The 19,771-nt window shown below is 38.1% G+C and overlaps 1 protein-coding gene and 1 long non-coding RNA gene across 2 annotated transcripts in view; one reads left to right on the top strand and one right to left on the bottom strand.

The window, feature by feature from the left end:
• The window catches only part of LOC106082358 (uncharacterized), a 193,086-nt gene that overhangs the window by 68,286 nt on the left and 105,029 nt on the right, over nt 1–19,771 (top strand). The window contains exon 2 of the long non-coding RNA XR_009398563.1: nt 7,330–7,353. This is a non-coding gene — a long non-coding RNA (uncharacterized LOC106082358). The remainder of the gene's footprint in view (nt 1–7,329; nt 7,354–19,771) is intronic.
• LOC106082357 (protein jim lovell) overlaps nt 8,873–19,771 on the bottom strand; it is a 73,522-nt gene continuing 62,623 nt past the window's right edge. Inside the window, exons 3-4 of the mRNA XM_013244818.2 lie at nt 14,881–15,012; nt 8,873–10,263 (exon numbers count right to left, since the gene is read on the bottom strand). Coding sequence (XP_013100272.2) covers nt 9,509–10,263; nt 14,881–15,012 — 887 coding nt within the window. The 3' untranslated portion in view covers nt 8,873–9,508. The remainder of the gene's footprint in view (nt 10,264–14,880; nt 15,013–19,771) is intronic.

The following is a 19,771-nucleotide window of genomic DNA, read 5'->3' as shown; positions in this document are numbered from 1 at the left end:
GTTTTTGAGATAAATATAGTAATCGGTTTCTTAAAAATTGGAATTTATCCAGTTTTTTTTTTCTTCCCAAGAAAATATACGGTTTCAAAGATGGTCCCTACTTATGATCCATTTCTTACCATATTATATGATAATTGCCATATTTTCTGTCTTGTAATCTTTCTCCAAAGACAATATTGCATATAAAGCTTTTATTTTCAACATCCAGAAACATAGTCTTTGAAAAACCAGCAAGGAAATTCAAAAGACGGACGGTGCGCCCTTTATAATACCCTACACCTATAGGGTGATTTTTTTGAGGTTAGGATTTTCATGCATTAGTATTTGACAGATCACGTGGGATTTCAGACATGGTGTCAAAGAGAAAGATGCTCAGTATGCTTTGACATTTCATCATGAATAGACTTACTAACGAGCAACGCTTGCAAATCATTGAATTTTATTACCAAAATCAGTGTTCGGTTCGAAATGTGTTCATTCACCGTAACGTTGCGTCCAACAGCATCTTTGAAAAAATACGGTCCAATGATTCCACCAGCGTACAAACCACACCAAACAATGCATTTTTCGGGATGCATGGGCAGTTCTTGAACGGCTTCTGGTTGCTCTTCACTCCAAATGCGGCAATTTTGCTTATTTACGTAGCCATTCAACCAGAAATGAGCCTCATCGCTGAACAAAATTTGTCAAAATTTGAACACATTTCGAACCGAACACTGATTTTGGTAATAAAATTCAATGATTTGCAAGCGTTGCTCGTTAGTAAGTCTATTCATGATGAAATGTCAAAGCATACTGAGCATCTTTCTCTTTGACACCATGTCTGAAATCCCACGTGATCTGTCAAATACTAATGCATGAAAATCCTAACCTCAAAAAAATCACCCTTTATAAATACAAAGTGGGAGCTATACATATCTAATTTTAAACTAATTTTGATGGACCTCGGCAGATGTTTTCAGATGGGCTATTAAAATCCCCATATCAAATTTCGAGCAAAGCAAATATGTTCGAGATGTAATAACTACGGTTGACAAATGACACCAAATTACACAAGGTTAGGTTTAAGCGGCAGTCTGCCATCCGACTCACTTAAACGTTTTCGTCGATTGTGATACCACAGGAACAAAAGAAGAGAGATATCAAATTCGTTCTTTACTCCCAAATACCGATGATTTGAGCTTCATATTACTATGGTCGGAACGGAAATTTTAATGTCTTATTTTTAATCTACTTCTAAATATCTTTCATTTGAATCCTATATGGCCATGGTCGGCTGATATGCCCATTTGTGGGTATTTGGGGGTGAGACGACCTCCCGTTACTTGGACCCAATTTTTTATGCCATATTTGTAATCAACATTTGAGTCCCATATTGATAAGAACGTCGAATATTTCAGCTTAGAGAAGTTTTTGGGTTGGGGAGGCCCGCTGGGTACTTGGACCCAAAATTCAATATGATATGCATTTGCTTGTCTCCAATACCTTTCATTTGATACTATTATGTCCATCAGTCCTCTTTTGGTTTTGGGTGGCGTTTTTGGTGTAAGGCGGAGGGTCAGCCACCATCCGATATCTAAAAATTATATAACCTGTTTCCTTTTTTTGATTCTACAGAACAAACAAACAAACCGAGTCTCATATAGTCATGATGGGTCATACGCCCATTTGGGGAGTTTTTAGGGGGTGGGGTGATCCCCTACACTTTGATCTGATTTTGTATGCCAGATTCGCTATCTTCTCCCGAATACCTTCCATTTAAGCCCCATATTGATACGGACGATCAATTTGTCTGTTTTGGTTTAAGGGCGACTTCCTGGGTACTGGGACCAAATGTTTATACCATTTTCGTATTCTACTCTTCAATACCTTTCATTTGAAAGGGGCCATTTCAAATGGGTCCAAGTACCGGGGGGGCCGCCCCAGCCGCTAAACCCCTTAAAATAGGTTTATGTAACGATCATGACAATATGGGACTCAAATGAAAGGTATTCGGGAGTAGATTACGAATATGGTCAGGAAGAAGAGATATGCTTTATAATTTGTTGTTACCGGAAAGGGGCGGGCCTTCCCCGTTACCACAAAAATACCACCCAAAATCTCAAGTCTACCGATAAAGACAATATGGATATCAAATGAAAGGTATTGAAGAGTAGAATACGAATATGGAATTATAAATTTGGTCCAAAACAGACAAACTGGTCGTCCATATCAATATGAGGCTTAAATGAAAGGCACTAAGCTAATGGAAGCTACAATTATTGCCCTATTTGGCTGAACAATTTTTTTTCTTAGTTTTTCATTATGACCTCCAACATCCATGGCAAATATTGTTTTTTAACATCATATAGCTATCAAATAAACCGATTTCCCGATTAATCGTTTACGGTCCCTAAAGCTCCGTTTTTAGGCTGGCTTGGAATACCTTTTGTTTAAATTTTTGGTGATGGATTTCCAAAATTCATATATTAGATTGGTATTTTTGGGTCACTGTAGGGTTCAAAATCGCTTTCTTAAGTTTGCCTGTTCTGTCAGCGAATTTATATTTCCGTTTATGTTAAATCTCTCAAAGGGTAGAAATTCGAACTAATTTGACCATGAGCATGAATATTACCTGATATTAGTGATTGTATTAATTACGGCAAAGAAATTGTCAAATCACAGCCATTGGTAGGCGTATCTTATCTTGACGAGGGCTAATTTAAAGTACCATAGTAAAACTCCCACCGTCTGTCGTGCCTACAACTCATAGCTTGTTAATCAAATATAAATTCCACTAAAGAACAGGGGCAAACTTCTCGCATATCCATGAGTGCTGTCCGATTTAAGTTTTAAACTCAATAGAGTCCGAATGACGTGCCGTAGTGCGACACTTCTTTGGGGAGAAGTATTTACATGGCATAGTATTCACAAATTTCGCCAGAGGGGATAACCGCCGATGAACATTTTTTTGATTTTCTTGCCAGGATTCCGCCTATGACGCTGATCTTCTACATGCTTACCTCTGACCTACGGTGGCCTGTAAATCAGTAATAAATAAAATCCTTCATTTCTGGTGTTATTTATATGCATGATCAAATTATTTCGACCCTCTCTTTCATTCCTTTTGGGAAAAATAACATGAAGAAATTAAACTTTTAAATCGCTTCACACATTAATTTTTTTCATTCACATATTCGCCATATTCTATTATAGAATTTGGCTAGAAACGCTTAATTATTGGATTTTTTTTTCGTAACCATTTGCCTTTATCGTTATCCTTTTTCCAAACTCTAAAATTAATTTAAAATATATTTTCATGCAATTTCATTCATAAAAAAACACAAAAAAATCTGTTGCATTGACTTTTTTAAAGATCGGCCATTGTGTGTCGGAAACCCCATACGATACTAGTTTATAACATGAGACTTAGCAAAGTTACTCATTGAATTCACAAACCCTGCTCATTGAGTTGTATACTATTATGTATTCCATTTTAATTAAAAAAAAAATTGCATGTACTTTCACGAATTTATCATGTTCCACTTTTGCTGAATGTCGTTCACCATATATCATATATATACTCATTGAATTCACAAACCCTGCTCATTGAGTTGTATATTATTATGTATTCCATTTTAATTAAAAAAAAAATTTGCATGTACTTTCACGAATTTATCATGTTCCACTTTTGCTGAATGTCGTTCACCATATATCGTTCAACTTTTGAATGGTCGCAAAGAATATATGATATCTTGTATGACAACATAATTGAACGATTTATTTAGCCTCTGCGAACGATATTTCCACATTCAGATGAGTTCAATCGAAGACAACAACCGTCCTTCATTGTATTTACTAATAGTTCACTTGGTCACATATAGGGTTTCAGTTTTAACAACAGGGTGTATTGTACTTCTTTTGTTTAACGGTAATGTGATTTATGTCTATAATACGAAGAATATCTGAAATTTAAGACAACAACCTTTGTATATGCATACAATGTTGCCAGAGTAAAAAATTAAGAAGCTGGTTAACTTTCAACGAAAGTCAAGAAATTGTTTTGGAAATTAAAGGCCAAAACAGAATGAGCAAATGCAACTCTGCACACAAAACCCACAATAGAAACACAATTTTCAACTTTAATGCTTGAAAGCGAGCGTCATTTGGTGCTGCCACGCGTGAAGTATCGTCTTTAGTCGCAAAGGTTAAATAACTTTCGCGAGATGATTTTTTTTACTTTTGTTTGTAGAGTTGAATGTTTCAGCGTGACGCTAAAACATGCCCTCTAGAACTGTGTCCTCTAGAATTATAAGAACTGTGCCCTCTATCAAGAAGTCTAATCGGGATATTGGAGTATGGCATAGGATTTGGCCCATTTACAACCCCAATCGACCTGCACTTATTCGAAGTATATATAATAATTAATATTACCCTAATTTTCAAAAACGCCAGATTTCGTTGGGTTGAACTCAGCTTAGTTCCGTTTGAAACCTTAAAAGAAATCTTTGCTATCCAAATTTGGGTGGGGTACTTAGGGGTCTGCCACACTCACAAAGCCCGCCAAAAGTATATATGAAACAATCATGACAATATGGAACTCAAATGAAAGGTAATTAAGAATAGAAAAAGAATCTGATATCCTGTTTTGGGTCCAAGAGTTTGACCCCAAAACACCCTTCAGGACATATATGAACCTACCATGGCAATATGGTAGGTTCATATATGTCCTGTCTGCTGGGATGCAACTTTCCCTTAACACCCCCAAAATAGGACTTATTTACTGACCATGTCAATATGGCTCTTAAAAAAACTATTTGAGAGTAGAACATGAATCTGATATCTATTTTCTGGGTAAAGTATCTCTCGAGATGTTTGAGACCACTTGAGATCCTTGTCAGATTTGATGGAGGTCGTACAATAATTGGACATATGTAACTGTATTAACCAGAATTACGTTCTTGGGCTCAAATTAAAGAGAATTTTGAGAAAATAAAGTTTGTAAAAAATTTTGGAAAATCTTACCGGAAGTGGGTAAAAACGTACGTTTAGTAACGCAATTGGTACTATTTCGTACTCTCTAGAGCTCTGAATTCTAAAACTTAGGTACACTAATGGACAGGACAGGAAACTATAGTACAGTTTTCGAAAATTTTTACATTTAGGTACTAAAAGAGTACCAAAAATAAAGGATAGAGGTAGAATTTTGAAATTTGACTTAAAATGCATCTGGTGCAAAAATATGAAAGTGAAAAGAAAAAACGGTAAAATAACATTGGTAACAGGGAAAAACGTACGTTAAGTACTGCAATTGGAACCATTTGGTACTTTCTTTACATAAGGAGCTAGAGGTCTGAAATGTGACATGTAGGTACAACTTAAAAATCGTAATGGGTGACTAAATGATCTGTTCAAAATTCGTACATTTTGGTACCAAATTTGGAACCAGTAGGTACTTTCTTTACAGTTGGAGCTAGAAGTCTGAAATTTGGCATGCAGGTACAACTAGAAAAAATAAAATGGATGAGAATTTTTTTTTATAATATGTACATTCTGGTACCAAAATTGGTACCATTTTGTACTTTATTTACAGATGGAGTTGGAGGTCTGAAATTTGGCATGCAGGTACAACTAGGAAAAGATGGTTTACAATTCTTACATTTTGGTACCGAATTTGATACCATTTTGTACTTTCTGTTCAGATGGAGCTTGAGGTTTGAAATTTGGCAGGTAGGTTACACCTCGAAATATGTGATGGGTGAATAAATGATTTTTTCACTATTTGGACATTTTGGTACCATCATTGGTACTATTTGGTACTTTCTTTATAGTATAGGTCTGAAATTTGGCATGCAGGTACAACTAGGAAAAATATGATGGGTGACTATTATTTTTTTTACAATTCGTACATTTTGATACCGAAATTGGCATCATTTTGGACTTTCTGTTTAGATGGAGCTTGAGGTCGGAAATTTGACATGAATGCACAACTAAAAAATATATGATGGGTGACTACATCGTACATTTTGGCACCAAAATTGCAGCCATTTGGTACTTTTTTTACAGTTGGAGCTAGAGGCCTGAAATTTGGCATGTGCAAAATTCGTTCATTTTCGTACTAAAATTGGTACCATTTTGTACCTTATGTTCAGATAGAGCTTGAGGTCTGAAATTTGGCATGTAGGTTGAACTTGGAAATATAAGATGGGCGACTAAAAGTTTTTTTCACAACTCGAACATTTTGTTACCAAAATTGGTACCAGTTGGTACTTTCTTTATAGTTGCAACTAGAAGTCTGAAATTTGGCATGCAGGTACAACTAGGATACAAATGATGGGTGACTATTATTTTTTTACAATTTGTACATTTTGGTACCGAAATTGGTACCATTTTGTACTTTCTGTTCAGATGGAGTTAGAGGTCTGAAATTTGACTTGAAGGTACAACAAAGAAATAATATGATGGGTGGCTAAATGATCTATTTACCATTCGCACATTATGTACCAAAATTGGTACTTTCTTCATAGGTGGAGCTAGAGGTCTGAAATTCGGCATGTAGGTACAACTAAGAAATATATGATGAGTGGCTAAATGATCTTTTGACATTTGCACATTTTGGTACCAAAATTGGTACTTTCTTTACGGGTGGAGCTAGAGGTCTGAAATTTGGCATAGGGTAAATATGATGCGTGACCAAATAACCTATTCACAACTCGTACATTTTGGTACTTTTTTTACCGATGGAGCTAGAGGTCTAAAATTTGGCATTTAGGTAAATTTTACATTTTGTTACCAAAAAGTTCAAAATAGTACGAAATAGCTTATCTTCTCCAACAGCGAACGGGGTCTGCTAAAATTAAGCAATTTGACAAACATAAGCGCAGTATTGACAAAAAATCGACATGTGGAAGTGCACTTTGACTATTAATTTTGGGTGACCGGAAGATTATTGAAAAATCGGGCCTAGCAAAGCGGACCACCGGGATGTAATAGATGCAAACTGTAATAAAACTCTTTTAGCTTTTGTGTTTTAAATATTTTGTATTTCAATGTTTATTTTTGATATTCTGAAATTTTACAATATTTGTGGTGTTTGTTTTTATTTGAGTTTTGGGTTTTGTTTTTCGTTTATTTTTTATTATTAATTTTTTTTTGTTTTAGTGAATTTTGTTTTTTTTTATGAATTTAATACTATTTTCACTGTGTCTTCGCTGCCTGCTGTCACTGTTTCATGTCGTCTCATCTCATCTCTTTAATAAATTATCACCTATGTAAACCGTTTTAAACTAATTAACAATTATATTATCAATTAATGTATTTTTTCTCTTCTTTTTTTTTTGTATTTTACAGAAATGAAGAAAATTTCATAGTGGGGTAAGTTTATGCTTTTTCAGAATTTTTTGGTATTCTCTTGTTTTGTTTGCTATTTTATAAAATACAATTTTGGGGAATATTGTTTTTCTAGTATATCTCCATGTATCTCTCCATGTCTGGAATGTATAATTTTTTCTTTATTAAAAAAATTTCTATATGTTTTTGTTCGTTTTGTTTGTTGCTGATTTACCCTGTTTTTGTAGTTTGGTATTGGGGAGGTAAGAAGGGGTAATGAAATGGGATATATCCTTAGTGGCAAGGATATGTTTTTTTTGGTTTTTGGGTGGCTAGAGTGGGCAAGGAGGGAGAATGACAGAAGGGGTATTTTTCTATTTCTTGTTTTATGCCTAATAAATTCAGAGTGGTTCACTTATTTGTTTAAGGTAATTGTTAATAAATATTTTCTTTATTTTTTCTTTTTCTTTGTTGTTATTATTCTGATTTGTACATGAAGGGATTTCATTGGAATGTATGTCACTGTATATATATGTGGCGTTTTTCTTGAGCGTATACCATATTTGATGAATTGTTTTTGAGGGGCTTTCCCCCTAAAATTGCTGAGGGGTTCAATTACTCCCCTTGTCTATATTGAGTTTTGTAAAAATGTTCTGCCTCTGTTTAGCTTTCTTTTATGCCTTTTCGACTGTCAAGCGAGTATTATGTCCCTTTTTTTTGTGGTTCTATAATTTTGAATCCTTTTTTTTATAATTGCGAAGAAAAAGATTGAAAATGAAAACAAATTGTTTGTTTGTGTTTTAAAATTGTTTTATGCTTTCATGTATTTATTTACAATGTGATGGTGATAGTGATGGTGGTAGTGGTAGTGGTGAGTTGATGTTTGTAGGTGTTCTAGTGAAGAAATGTCTTAGATTTTATTTAGGTTTTGCTCTATTCACTACAGATTAGACTAAATTAATACAATTCTTACTACTTGCTTACGTTTGTGGTTTTGTTGTTTTTTTTAAGGGTTTGAAGAATAATTTCCTTCGATAGGGGGAGGGGAGAGTTCTTCAAACCTCTCCCTTGCCCCCACAGCTGGATGTTTGAGTATTTGTTATGGGAGGGGAAGGATTTTTGAGATTTGGTACCGTCATAATACTATGAATTATGAGTTTGCCTTCTTTTGAGGATCCTCGAAGAGCAAGTACAGGGGGCTTTTCCTGTCCTCAAAGTCAGCGCTGCTTAAATCTATTTCGGTATACTCTATTTACAGTTGATTTCAATTGTTTTCGTTTTGTCTCTCTTTCTTTTGATTTGCATGGAAAACACAACTTTTTGTTTTTGTAACATAATAAAGCATTTTAATTTATATAAAAAACTAAACTTAAAATCACTCAACGTGGACTTTGTAAGCCTGCTTGTTGGTGGTGGTGGTGGGGGGGGGAAATATAAAATTACACAAAAACTAATTTTCGACACTTGCACACATACATAGGCAGTAGCGTGCATTAGAGTTTATAGGAACTAAAAGCACCAAAAAAACAAAAATAATTTTTTTTGAAATAAAAAACAGTAAAAATTTAAGAATATCGTTGCTCGAAAATGGAAGAAAATATAATTTTACACATACATACATACATAAATATTATTTGTCTTTGCTTGTGGTGTGGCGTATGCCGCATTCTTATTTAAAAAAAAAACACTACTAAAATTTACATTTAAGTGGAAAGAGGGGAAGAGGGGGGAGGGTTAAAAATATTGCAAATTAATTACACATTAAGTCACAGTTATTGTTGTTGTTGATTTTTGCTAAATTGGTTATTTGGTGACACCTGTCTTAAGTCCTCACCACTGCTGGGGCTGCATTCAATGGCGGCTGCATTCCCATAAAACTATCCACATGGCCTCTTGCGAAAGTCTCCTCATGCTGGCTGGCACTCACATCGTGCAGCTTCAAGTGTTTTTTGCGATAACGTCGCAGCTTCTTGCGGGCCATGTACAAATTCTGATTGAATTCCTTGAAGATGTGTGGACGAAAGTGGTCCTTATCCTCCTCTCCCCCACCAAGCAGCTCCGAGTGATGATTGGCCGTTGGTGGTGGTGGTGGAGCTGCTGGAGGCGGTAGTTGGGACTGGCTATGTGTGGCTAGGTCAAAACCATTATTCTCGGGCGGCGGGAATAGCAATGGGTTATTAGCCCAATCCCGCCACAAATTTCAATCTTGCACCGCCCCATTTTGCTGGGAGAGTGAGGAGGCGGAGGTGTTGGCGGCTTGCATGAGTTCATTGTGACGCAGTCTCTCCTCTCGACTAATGGAGAACTCATCGTCCATGGAGGAGGACTGTTTGGAGCGATCCGATTTGCAATCTTCATCCATGACCATGGAATGATGCATGGCCGCAGCGGCAGCCGCAGCATGTTGTCTTTCCGAGGGGGGCAATAGATTTAGCATGCTCAAGGGTAGGCCGGGGAAACCGCCCGGAAAGTCTGGATAAAAGCCTTGGGGGTTGAAGGGATTGAAGAGGGCGTTGGGTCCCCCCAGCAAATCCGGCTCTGAGCTGGAGCTGCGGGGCCCAGAGCCAGTCATGGGTCCACACACCATGTCCATGTCATTTGCTCCCGCCGAGTTGTTGCGTTGGGCCTCCTTGCGTGCCTCCTTCTGTTCTCTGGTCTCTCCCGAATTCTTGCTACTTGAATTCGACGAGGAGGAATTGACGCCCATTTGCAGCAACTCCAAAGGTGGTCCACTTATGCAGTCTTTGCGCAGCTGCTCCAGCTTCAGACTTTTGCCATATTTACCACGCACATACATCAGCAAGGAGTTGTAGGGTATGCCAAAGATGCGGGATGCCTGGGAGGTGGTCATTTTCTTGTTCCAAACATGCTGCAAAGCCTCGGTTAGCTCTGCATTCGTCCACGAACGGGGTGGGCCACCCCGAGGAGCTGAGTGCTGACCTTTGGGACGAGGCACTGCAAAACAATGAGAAAAAGAAAAAAAAAACAAAAATATTAATAAAAGATTATCTCAAGCACTAATGTTTTAATTTTTTTTGGTCTATGTGTGAGTGTGTGTGTGAGTGTGTCTCTTTATGCCACCCGGCAAAACAAACTCCAATTGCACTTAATGGCACACATAAAAACCAACTGGCAAACAAACAAAGGCAGTAAATCCCCCCTAAAAAAAAGAACGGAAAAAACTTCATCACCCACACCCTGTGGAGTTAAGGCAACATAGATTAGTACGTTGAGCATTATCAGCGATCGCAATGTGGTGGTTCCATATGCAAATTATGCACCACATATTCCCGCCAAGCCATCATCAACATCAACTTTGAAGGCGGCAGCAGCCACAAGATCCCCACAACACAGCCAGTCTTTTGTTTGGCAAAAGCAACAGCAAAAAAGTCCCTCAACTTCAATAAAAATCCAGCCAAAATACCGAAGATCTCAATTGAGAGTGGTGATGCTGATGGTGGTTAAAGCTGCAAGCTTGGCTGCAAAGATGTTATCGCTAGCAAATCTTATTGCCACAGGTTGTTGCCAAACACAGCAACAGCAATAACAACTCAACAATGCAATATGTGATCTTTTAGACAAAACGAACCAGATGATCTACACCACAAAACACACACTCTGCCACATATGTAGCGACATACACAAATGGGTGTGAGTGTATAAGGATGCTGAAATACACTCAGGAAAAAAACACACACACACACACACACACACCCCAAAAAGAAATATCATGTGGCCATGGACTGTACTGTGGCTCATGACCGTTGTTGGGTTTGTTAAACGACCCCGTAACTAGCAAAAGGTCAACACGTTTTCGGAGTAACTATGGCAGTAGTTGTGGTGGGGGTGGTGGTGCTAGTAGTAGTAATACTCCCTACCCCCCTTCTTCTTAAGACTCTTATTTTAGTCTCTTTTAGCTTGTCATCAATTTCTTAGAAATTTGTTCATATCATATTTCAATTGTTTAAATATGTTGTGCTTGCTCGCTCGCCTGTTCCTTTTTTTTTGGGCCAGCTTTGGATTTCCTTGCCAATATGCATATGAAGCTTTAATGCGATTACCCGAAAGGAAATCAAACTCCTGGCCAAAGAAAATATTTGTAGCAAATCTTAAATCACGTTTTAAATGTGAACAAATCAGTTAATCACACCCACACCAACTTAAATTCACTATGTGTGGTAGGCTAACTAAGGCCCAGGAAAACGTTATTGGCCCAATACTCTACCCAAGCCCCTACCTGGCCCTCCTTTCCCTTTTTCGAATATATTCTGGTGGTTTTTATGTCTGCATTCTAGCATTTGGGAATAGCAGAGATGTTTATCTCTACTGTAGAACTCGAATTGGGCAAACCAAGAAATTCAGGAAGATTTCACTCATTGATAAAGTGCCCTTTTTTGTTTTATTTGCGAGATTTGAGACAATGGTCTCGCAAGGAATTGGAACAAATTGAAGGAACCAGAAAAAAAAAAATGGAATGTGAAATGTGGTGGCCACAAGAGGTAGAGAGATAGATCACAAATCAATGGGGGATTCATTAGGAGTTATTACAAGGCTTTTTACAGAGCATATGACTCATATTGCAATTGGTGGTCGTTTGGTGAACGAAAAAAAACCAAAGGCCAACACAAAATTTTATGGACAAATATAAGGAAATATGATAAAGTTTTACAAAAAAAGCCAGCATCAACTATGTTTCTGAATTATGCCTTCATGAAAGATTAGATCGGCAAATTTTACGAGTAATTTATTTTCACATATTTTAGACCTGAATGAAAATTTTTTTCAATTTTGATAGAAATGTGAAAGAACAGGGGCAACTTCTTATCAAAGAGTGCTGTCCGATTCAAATTTTAATCTCAACGATAAGGGACCTTACATGGCTTCTATGCATGGCATAGTACCTCACAAGTGTCGCCAGCATTTAGAGAGAGGATAACCACCGCTGAAAATGTTTCTGATGATCTTGCCAAGTTCGAACTCAGGGGTTCAACGTCATAGGTGGTTATGCTAAGCTCTGCGCTACGGGGGGTCTTCGCAGAATATAACACTGAATGCTTTGGTTCGAATCTATCCTCACTAAAGCTGCCCGGTAACTGAGCTGCTAGTTATTCGGATTCAAGTCCCACTGGATGTTTTGGACTAAAGCTACATTGATATCACAACGGGCAAAAAAAAATTGCGTGAGTCTGATTATGCCACTGCCACTATAACCCTACCCAACCTATATCCTCATCAGTGCCAACGACAATATGTGACGCTCTTATTAACATAGAGGTTGCCCTTAGCGGCACGCCGTTCGAACTCTATTTTAAAAAATCGTCTTTTAACTTCGGTCTGAATCTCAAACCACACAGCATATAATTCATCGATATGAGAGAGGTCTCCCCGCTTATCCGTAGAGGAACTTTCCTTGGGCAAATATTGCAAATACATATTTGTCCATGAACATTCCATTAAAGAATGGGGCCAAACTTGCCTTTAGACCATCCCGTAACTATCTGCTGCTTCAATTAAGTTATTATACATCGAACTATGCAGACAATGATCCTTTACGTCGCCCCTTTGTTGAATTTAATATCACTACCACTACCTGATAGAAGCGATATCCCTGGGCCAGGTGGGCTTTGGGGTTTTGTATCAAGCGGAGATCCTTGCAATTAAGGAAGTGATGGAATGGCTGAGATATAATGTCATTACGTCGATTGGCATAAATATCTTCTCAGACAGCCAGGCAGTCATTACAATCCCTGGAGAACGTATTTCTGAACGCAGATCTCTTAGAGAGATGGCTGAACAGTTCAAAATTTACCTGTTCTGGATGCTGGGCCACAGAGATATCCAAGGGAATTGTAAAGCGGACGAGCTTGCGAGACTAGGAACTACCCTAAACATTTCAGGCATACTGGAATCTGTGGGTATGCTTCTTGCGACATGTAAGCTAAGTTTTCAGGACCAGGCCCAGTGGTCACAGAGAGGGGCTATGAGTATTCCAAAAGTATGTGGCCTAATTTAGACTTGAAGAGGTCTACTGCATTGCTGTCACTGACTAGAACAGACGTCTCAGTCATTGTGTCCGCTATGACAGGTCAGTGTCTAATCGGAAAACATGCTGACAGACTGAAGGTTGCCAGCAACGACTTTTGCAAAAGCTGCGGAGGACATCGAAGAAGAAGAGACTATAGAACACCTTCTGTGTGTGTGTCCCGCTCTGGCAGTCAGATGGAGTTCCACTTTAGGTTCTCATTTCTTTGAGAACCTGTCTGATTAAGCGGATGTGAACGTACGCGAGTTGTTGGGCTTTTTAAAGCTTCTTCTGTTCCTGTGGCATCATAATGGATGAAAACGTCTAAGTGAGTATGATGGCAGATTGCCACTTAAACCTAACCTAACCATAATCTCTTTGATATCTCTGAAAATTGTGATTCTGATCTCAGTTACTTGAATTACAAGTCCTTACTTCAGAATTTCATCATTTTCATGATTTTTCTTTAATACAATAAATTCTATCATGCCTATGCTCTGTTTAGCTTCCATATGCCTTGAAGCAATTGAAATCATTTACGACGACACTTTGTAATATGCAATAAGTGCAACAATTGCATTTGAATACAAAACGGACAGACAGACTGATAGACCCACTGTAAGTCAAAGAGTAAAAAACAGGGCCAGAGTCAGGGATTGAATGGCTTGAAATCATGTGAGGCGGTAAATTCAATTTTGTGGTTTTCCTGCATTTGCGCTCATTGAGCATGTGCACCTATGCATATCAGCCAAATGGCCCAGTCAGTGCCATAGTCAGTCGCTCGTCAATAGTCAAAGCAAAAAAGCATGGGCAGAGCAAAAAAAATCAAATTGTGGCAGTTTTTGTTGGTTTTTGTTTTTCCTACTCCATTTTATTGGGTCTCAGCAAATTGATCGCTGGGAAGTCAATCATAAAAATCATTTGTTGCCAAAGTCACATATCTCTCAAGCTACTGTATATGTATGTTGTTCACACATATACACTCACAAATTGTATATCCGGCATATAAAAGCCTGTACATCATAATTCCATTTTGTATGAAAAACCTCAAGAAAACTTAATGGATTTCTTCTTTCTCTTTGGAGTTTAAGCCTTAGCCTCGCTTTCTGTAACAAAGTCGAGTGTGAATCACATTAGATTTTGTTTTCAATTATCTAAGAATGATTGACAGCTTTAACAAAGCAAACTCATTTAGATGGATCAATGATCATGTAAGGCACAATGAATGAATGAAAAAATTACTACAGGCTTATTGTGATTGCCATGATAACAAGCATGTGATAAGTATATCAAACTGTAGAATTTTTTTCTTTCATTTCGTCATAAATCCCCATTTTAAACGAGTTTATATATGAATGAATATGGCAGAGCAATTAAAGCTCAACATTATGTTTTGTTTTGGGATTCGGGAAAAATTCCCTTTTGAATTCAATGCCTTTGTGTATGAAATTAGAAAGTTTTGACAAGTGCAAGGCGCCTTGTTACAATTTTCCCCAATTTTCGCCTAGTTATATGTGTCTCTAGTTTATATTTACTCTTTATATACTCACTTTTCTTTTTCAGAAATGGTGGAGTTTCGCCGGGTAATCCTCTGGGGTCGGACATCTCCATTAGCGGGTTATAAAGTTTACCAGGATCAATGCCGGGAGGGAATAATCCCAATGGGGAATCCAATCCAAACACTGAAAGAGAAATATGAATAAGAGTTTTAATGGTAGGAAATCTAAGCAGAAAGGGAATATTTCTAGTATGAGAGAACAAACAATGGCTAAAGTTTTTGGTAAAATTTGACATGCAACTAGCATTACTACTTTAAGCATAGCCCAAACATATGATTTGATGTTGATATTCTTCCGAGTCCCCATATATTTAACACATATTAAATTTAATTTTTATTGCTTTTCGAAGATCTCAAAAGCTTTATATGTAGATTACTTCCATTAGGTTAATTTTGTTATGAACGTTTCATAAATCTTTGCTTCTACTATAGAGGGGGAGAGCAAAAAAAAAAAAACCTTGGGATTGGACTACATTGATTTAAATTGACAGTTTTTGTTGTTCCTGCTTCTTCTTCTTTTTGCTTTCTCTTTCGATTCACTTGATGATTTGTGACAAAAGAAATGTGGTGGAAGGATGAGTAAAAACCAACATTATTCACATACATCCCATGCAGCGATTCATATGCTCAATAAACTCAATAAATTTTTGCCATATATCCCCCTACCATCTCCCCTTCTCTCTCTCTCTCTTCCTCTCCAATCAAGCATACATTTGAAATGGAAATATAGAAATGGGACCAAAGCCAGGACACACAATCATTGCACAATCATTCGCAACTAAAAATAAGACCTCGTTTGGCAGTCACTACAGGAACTGCTCGGCATCCACATTCAACGTACGAGTATTAATAATATCCGTTTGCTAAAGAAAAACTCCTTGCATATACCTATGGCTAGAGACGATGTTTCTTAGCCAAGTTAAGGAGTGGAGGACACACATATATGTCTTATCCAATGCTTTATGCCCCTCCTTCATGGTTTATTTCTGCCATTCAAACAGCCATACATGAACACAAAGACAGACAGACAAACAAACGAATGCACGGACAGACGGACGGACATATAGACTCTCGCAGGATATGCAAAATAAATTAAGGACTCTGCCAGAAGAATTACCAGCATAGTATGCGAAGGTAATGCGACAAGAAAACGTTATGTATGACAATAATGGTTTGGTGTGCTGTGGCTTGGTTGGGTGACAAACGAAAACCAAGCAAACATACTGCTGCAATGGTATGGTTACAGGGGGGGCGATGTTTTTAAGGAAGCACGAAATCGCAAATTCATAGCGGAAAAAATCAAGCCACGATAGCTGGTAAGAATTGTGTGAGTGCCAAAAATTCATATATAAATAACTACGAGTAGCAGAGTCAAATGACTTTTTTTCTTTCTCCCTACGAGTATAGTCAGTTTTGACAATTTCCTTTGAAGAAAGAGTAGGGGGATTTTGCACATATTCGTCAATTTGAATCACCATCATCAGTGGAACTATTGCGGAAGAAGAAATTAAATTGTACAAAAAAATGGAGGAGGCATAAAGCCAAACAGAACAGGTGAAATAAATCATTTCAACTTTTCCTTGAAGTTTTAAGGCAGGCTGAGAATAATTGTCATTGGATCATAATTACAAGCCATTCGAAAAGGGTAAGGCTAGGTTAGGTTTAAGTGGTAGTCTGCAATCAGACTCACTTAGACTTTTTTGTCAATTGTGATACCAAAGGAACAGAAGAAAGGAAGATGCATTCTAGTTCCTACCAGACTCACTGGTTTTCGTCCACTGTGATACCACAGGAACAGAAGAAGGAAGATGCCTTCTAGTTCCTACCGTTGAACCATTCATATCGCTTTAAATAACCCAACAACTTGCGAACATTCACATCCGCTAAATCAAACAGGTATTTAAAGAAATGAGAACCTAAAGTGGAACTCCATCTGACTGCAAGAGCGGGAAATACGCACAGAAAGTGTTCTCTTCTTCTTCTATGTCCTCACAGCTTCTGCAAAAGTCGTTGCTGGCAACCTTCAGTCTATCAGCATGATTTCCGATTAAACAGTGACCTTCCATAACGGACACAATGACTGAGAGGTCTCTTCTACCCAGTGACAGCAAAGCGGTAGAGCTCTTCAGGTCTGGACTAGGCTACATAACTTTAGAATGCTCACAGTCCCCTCTTTGTGAACATCTATCATTCGTTGCTCTTCTGGCCTGAAAAGGGTTATGTGAGGTAGCAGAAGATAGTCAAGGGTTTGTATTAAGTTTTTTACGTTTTTTTATAGCATTTTGCCAGAGAGTCCGAAGAATTCAATATAAGAACATTACTAAAAACTTCTTTGACTGGGACGGAATGAAAACTTCATCCTAGATAAAATATCACTAAAACCACCATTAACATCTTTTACTGGAACCGAATGAAATGAAACCTTCATCATAGACAAAATATAAATTTTTATAGAATCGAAAAGCTAAGGTAAGCTATTCGAAGTGGCGCCAGTGTTTGATAATTGTATCCAAACGTCATCTGTGAAATTGAAAAGTGTGCTATATATTCTGCCATTTCATCCTGGAGAAACTCACAAAGGAACAACCTCTACAAATCGTTATAATTATCAAAATCACTGCTCTGTGACATAATCGTTAGATGGAATCCACTCATTAATGAACAATTGTGTTCAGCGATGAGGCTTATGAATTTGTGAACAAAAATCTGGATCGAAGTGACAAATTGGTGACACTTGAAAGTGTACGTTTGGACCATTTAAGTCCTCGGGGCCGGACGGCATTTTTCGAAAATGACATAATTTCCAACTTTTCGGCCAGCATCTCACAAAAAAATGCTTCAATGTTGTCTTCCAATGCGTCAATTGTAGTGGGCTTATCTGTATAGACATGAGCTTTAACATAGCCCCACAAAAAATTGTCTAAAGGCGTTAAATCATACAATCTAGGCATCCAATTGACTGGTCGCGAACGTGAAATAAAATGTTAACCGAACTCGCTTTCAATAAGTCCATTGTTACACGTGCTGTATGGCATGTGGCACCGTCTTGTTGAAACCACATGCATCATCTTTGAAGAAGTACGGACCAATGATGCCACCAGCCCATAACCCCACCAAACTGTGACTTTTTCTGGATGTATAGGTAGCTCTTGCAATGCTTCTGACTGATCTTAACTCCGAAATCGACAATTCCGCTTATTTACGTACCTATTGAGCCAAAAATTAGGTTCGTGGCTCCATGGAAGAAGTGCGCGATGAACTTTCTAACAGAGCACGATTTCGATAATCCAATCATTTGCAAGCGTTGTTCGTTTGTACGACGATTCATGAATAAATTATAGACCAAACTGAAGATGTGTGACAGTGAAAGAAAACACGAAACGAAACGGGGCTGTGCTGTTTAAATCAGTGTTGTCAAAAAGATCATAGCTAAATGTCACCCTTTATTAAGGGCTGATCTGTGGACTCTGCATTGCGTCATGTAGTACATCATGTCGAGAGACATATCGATTATTAGGACTATACCCTGGCGGTGTTTTTGAACATTAAGGGGGCTTTAACAACGTAGATGCGGCACTGAAAATGCGGGTCTGGGGTATAGTGTGATTGCTTGGATAATGAACATGGCAGAGAGATAGCGGTCAGTATTGGTGCCGAGACGGTGAGGGTGAATGTAACTAGGGGAACACCTCAGGGAGGGATGATATCGAACCTGCTCGTGATGGACGATCTTCCTCATAGATTGAAGATTATGGTTGTTAAAGCCTGTGCGTACGTGTTTCTTTTCGCCACAGCGAAATTTTGAACACAGTTTCGAGGGTCTTGAATGGTGCAATTGTACGAATTGCTACATGGCAAGAGGTTGCGACCTGGGTGTGAATGCGGGGATGACGGAACTGGTTCTGTTTATGCGTACACAAAAGACACCGGTCTTTAGGCCATCTATTCTGCAGGGGGTGACTTTACAGCAGCGATGTCAAAAATAAAAATGAGACTGTATGTATGAAATACTCTCTTTAAGTATTTTTAATTCTCTCAATATTTAAAAAATCATATTTTCGACTGAATGATTGGTGTTTTGCAAAAATAAACAAGCGTTTGTTCAATTAAAATCATTGTTCTTAAAATAAAACCAGAAAAACTATGCTTATACCCTTTAACGTGTTCATTCGTTGCTTTCTCAACAACGACTGAAACAAAGTGCATAAGTATGCGTGTGACTTGCCATCAACGCTACCGTAAAGGGCTGGGCATCGCTTCTTTACAGTTATTGCAGTCTGCAAAGTTGTTAGGGATAGTTTTAGGCAGCAGACTGGATTGGAGACTGAGCATAGAGTCAAGGATTAGAAAGCCCTTCGCTGCATTGCATTCGTGCCAGAAGCTTGTGGGAAGCAAGTGGGGCTTGAGGTTGTTCTTGACGGTGGTGAGGCCTGTCTTGACCTAGGGCAGCCACGTTTAGTGGCCGATGACGGATTTTAAGTCACATATCCGTAACATAAACAGGATAACAAGGTTAGCTTTAAGATTTGTGTCTGGGGCTATGGGGACCACTGCGACTGGGTCATTAGAGGTAATGTTGGGAATTCATCCCATGGACTTATTTATAAGGAAGACAGTAGAAAAGACACTACTTAGATTATCGCAGCTTGGATTGTTTCATGGGTCACTTGCGAGACACACACGTATATTGATAGGTACTATCACGGTCTCTCAGATGGACTTTCAGATAGGAAGGGACGTAGTTGGACTGCAAGTAAGATTAAATATCCAGGCAAAGTGGCAGAAAGGGCGAGTTAGATTTTCAGCTATTGACATTTTTACAGATGGGTTCAAGATGGAGAAGGGAACATCGTGTGGTATCAATTGTAGTGAGCTTGGTATCA

Source organism: Stomoxys calcitrans, chromosome 5 (assembly GCF_963082655.1).
Source record: "Stomoxys calcitrans chromosome 5, idStoCalc2.1, whole genome shotgun sequence".
Classification (NCBI taxonomy): Eukaryota; Metazoa; Arthropoda; class Insecta; order Diptera; family Muscidae; genus Stomoxys; species Stomoxys calcitrans.
This window is presented reverse-complemented; position numbering and strand designations above follow the sequence as displayed.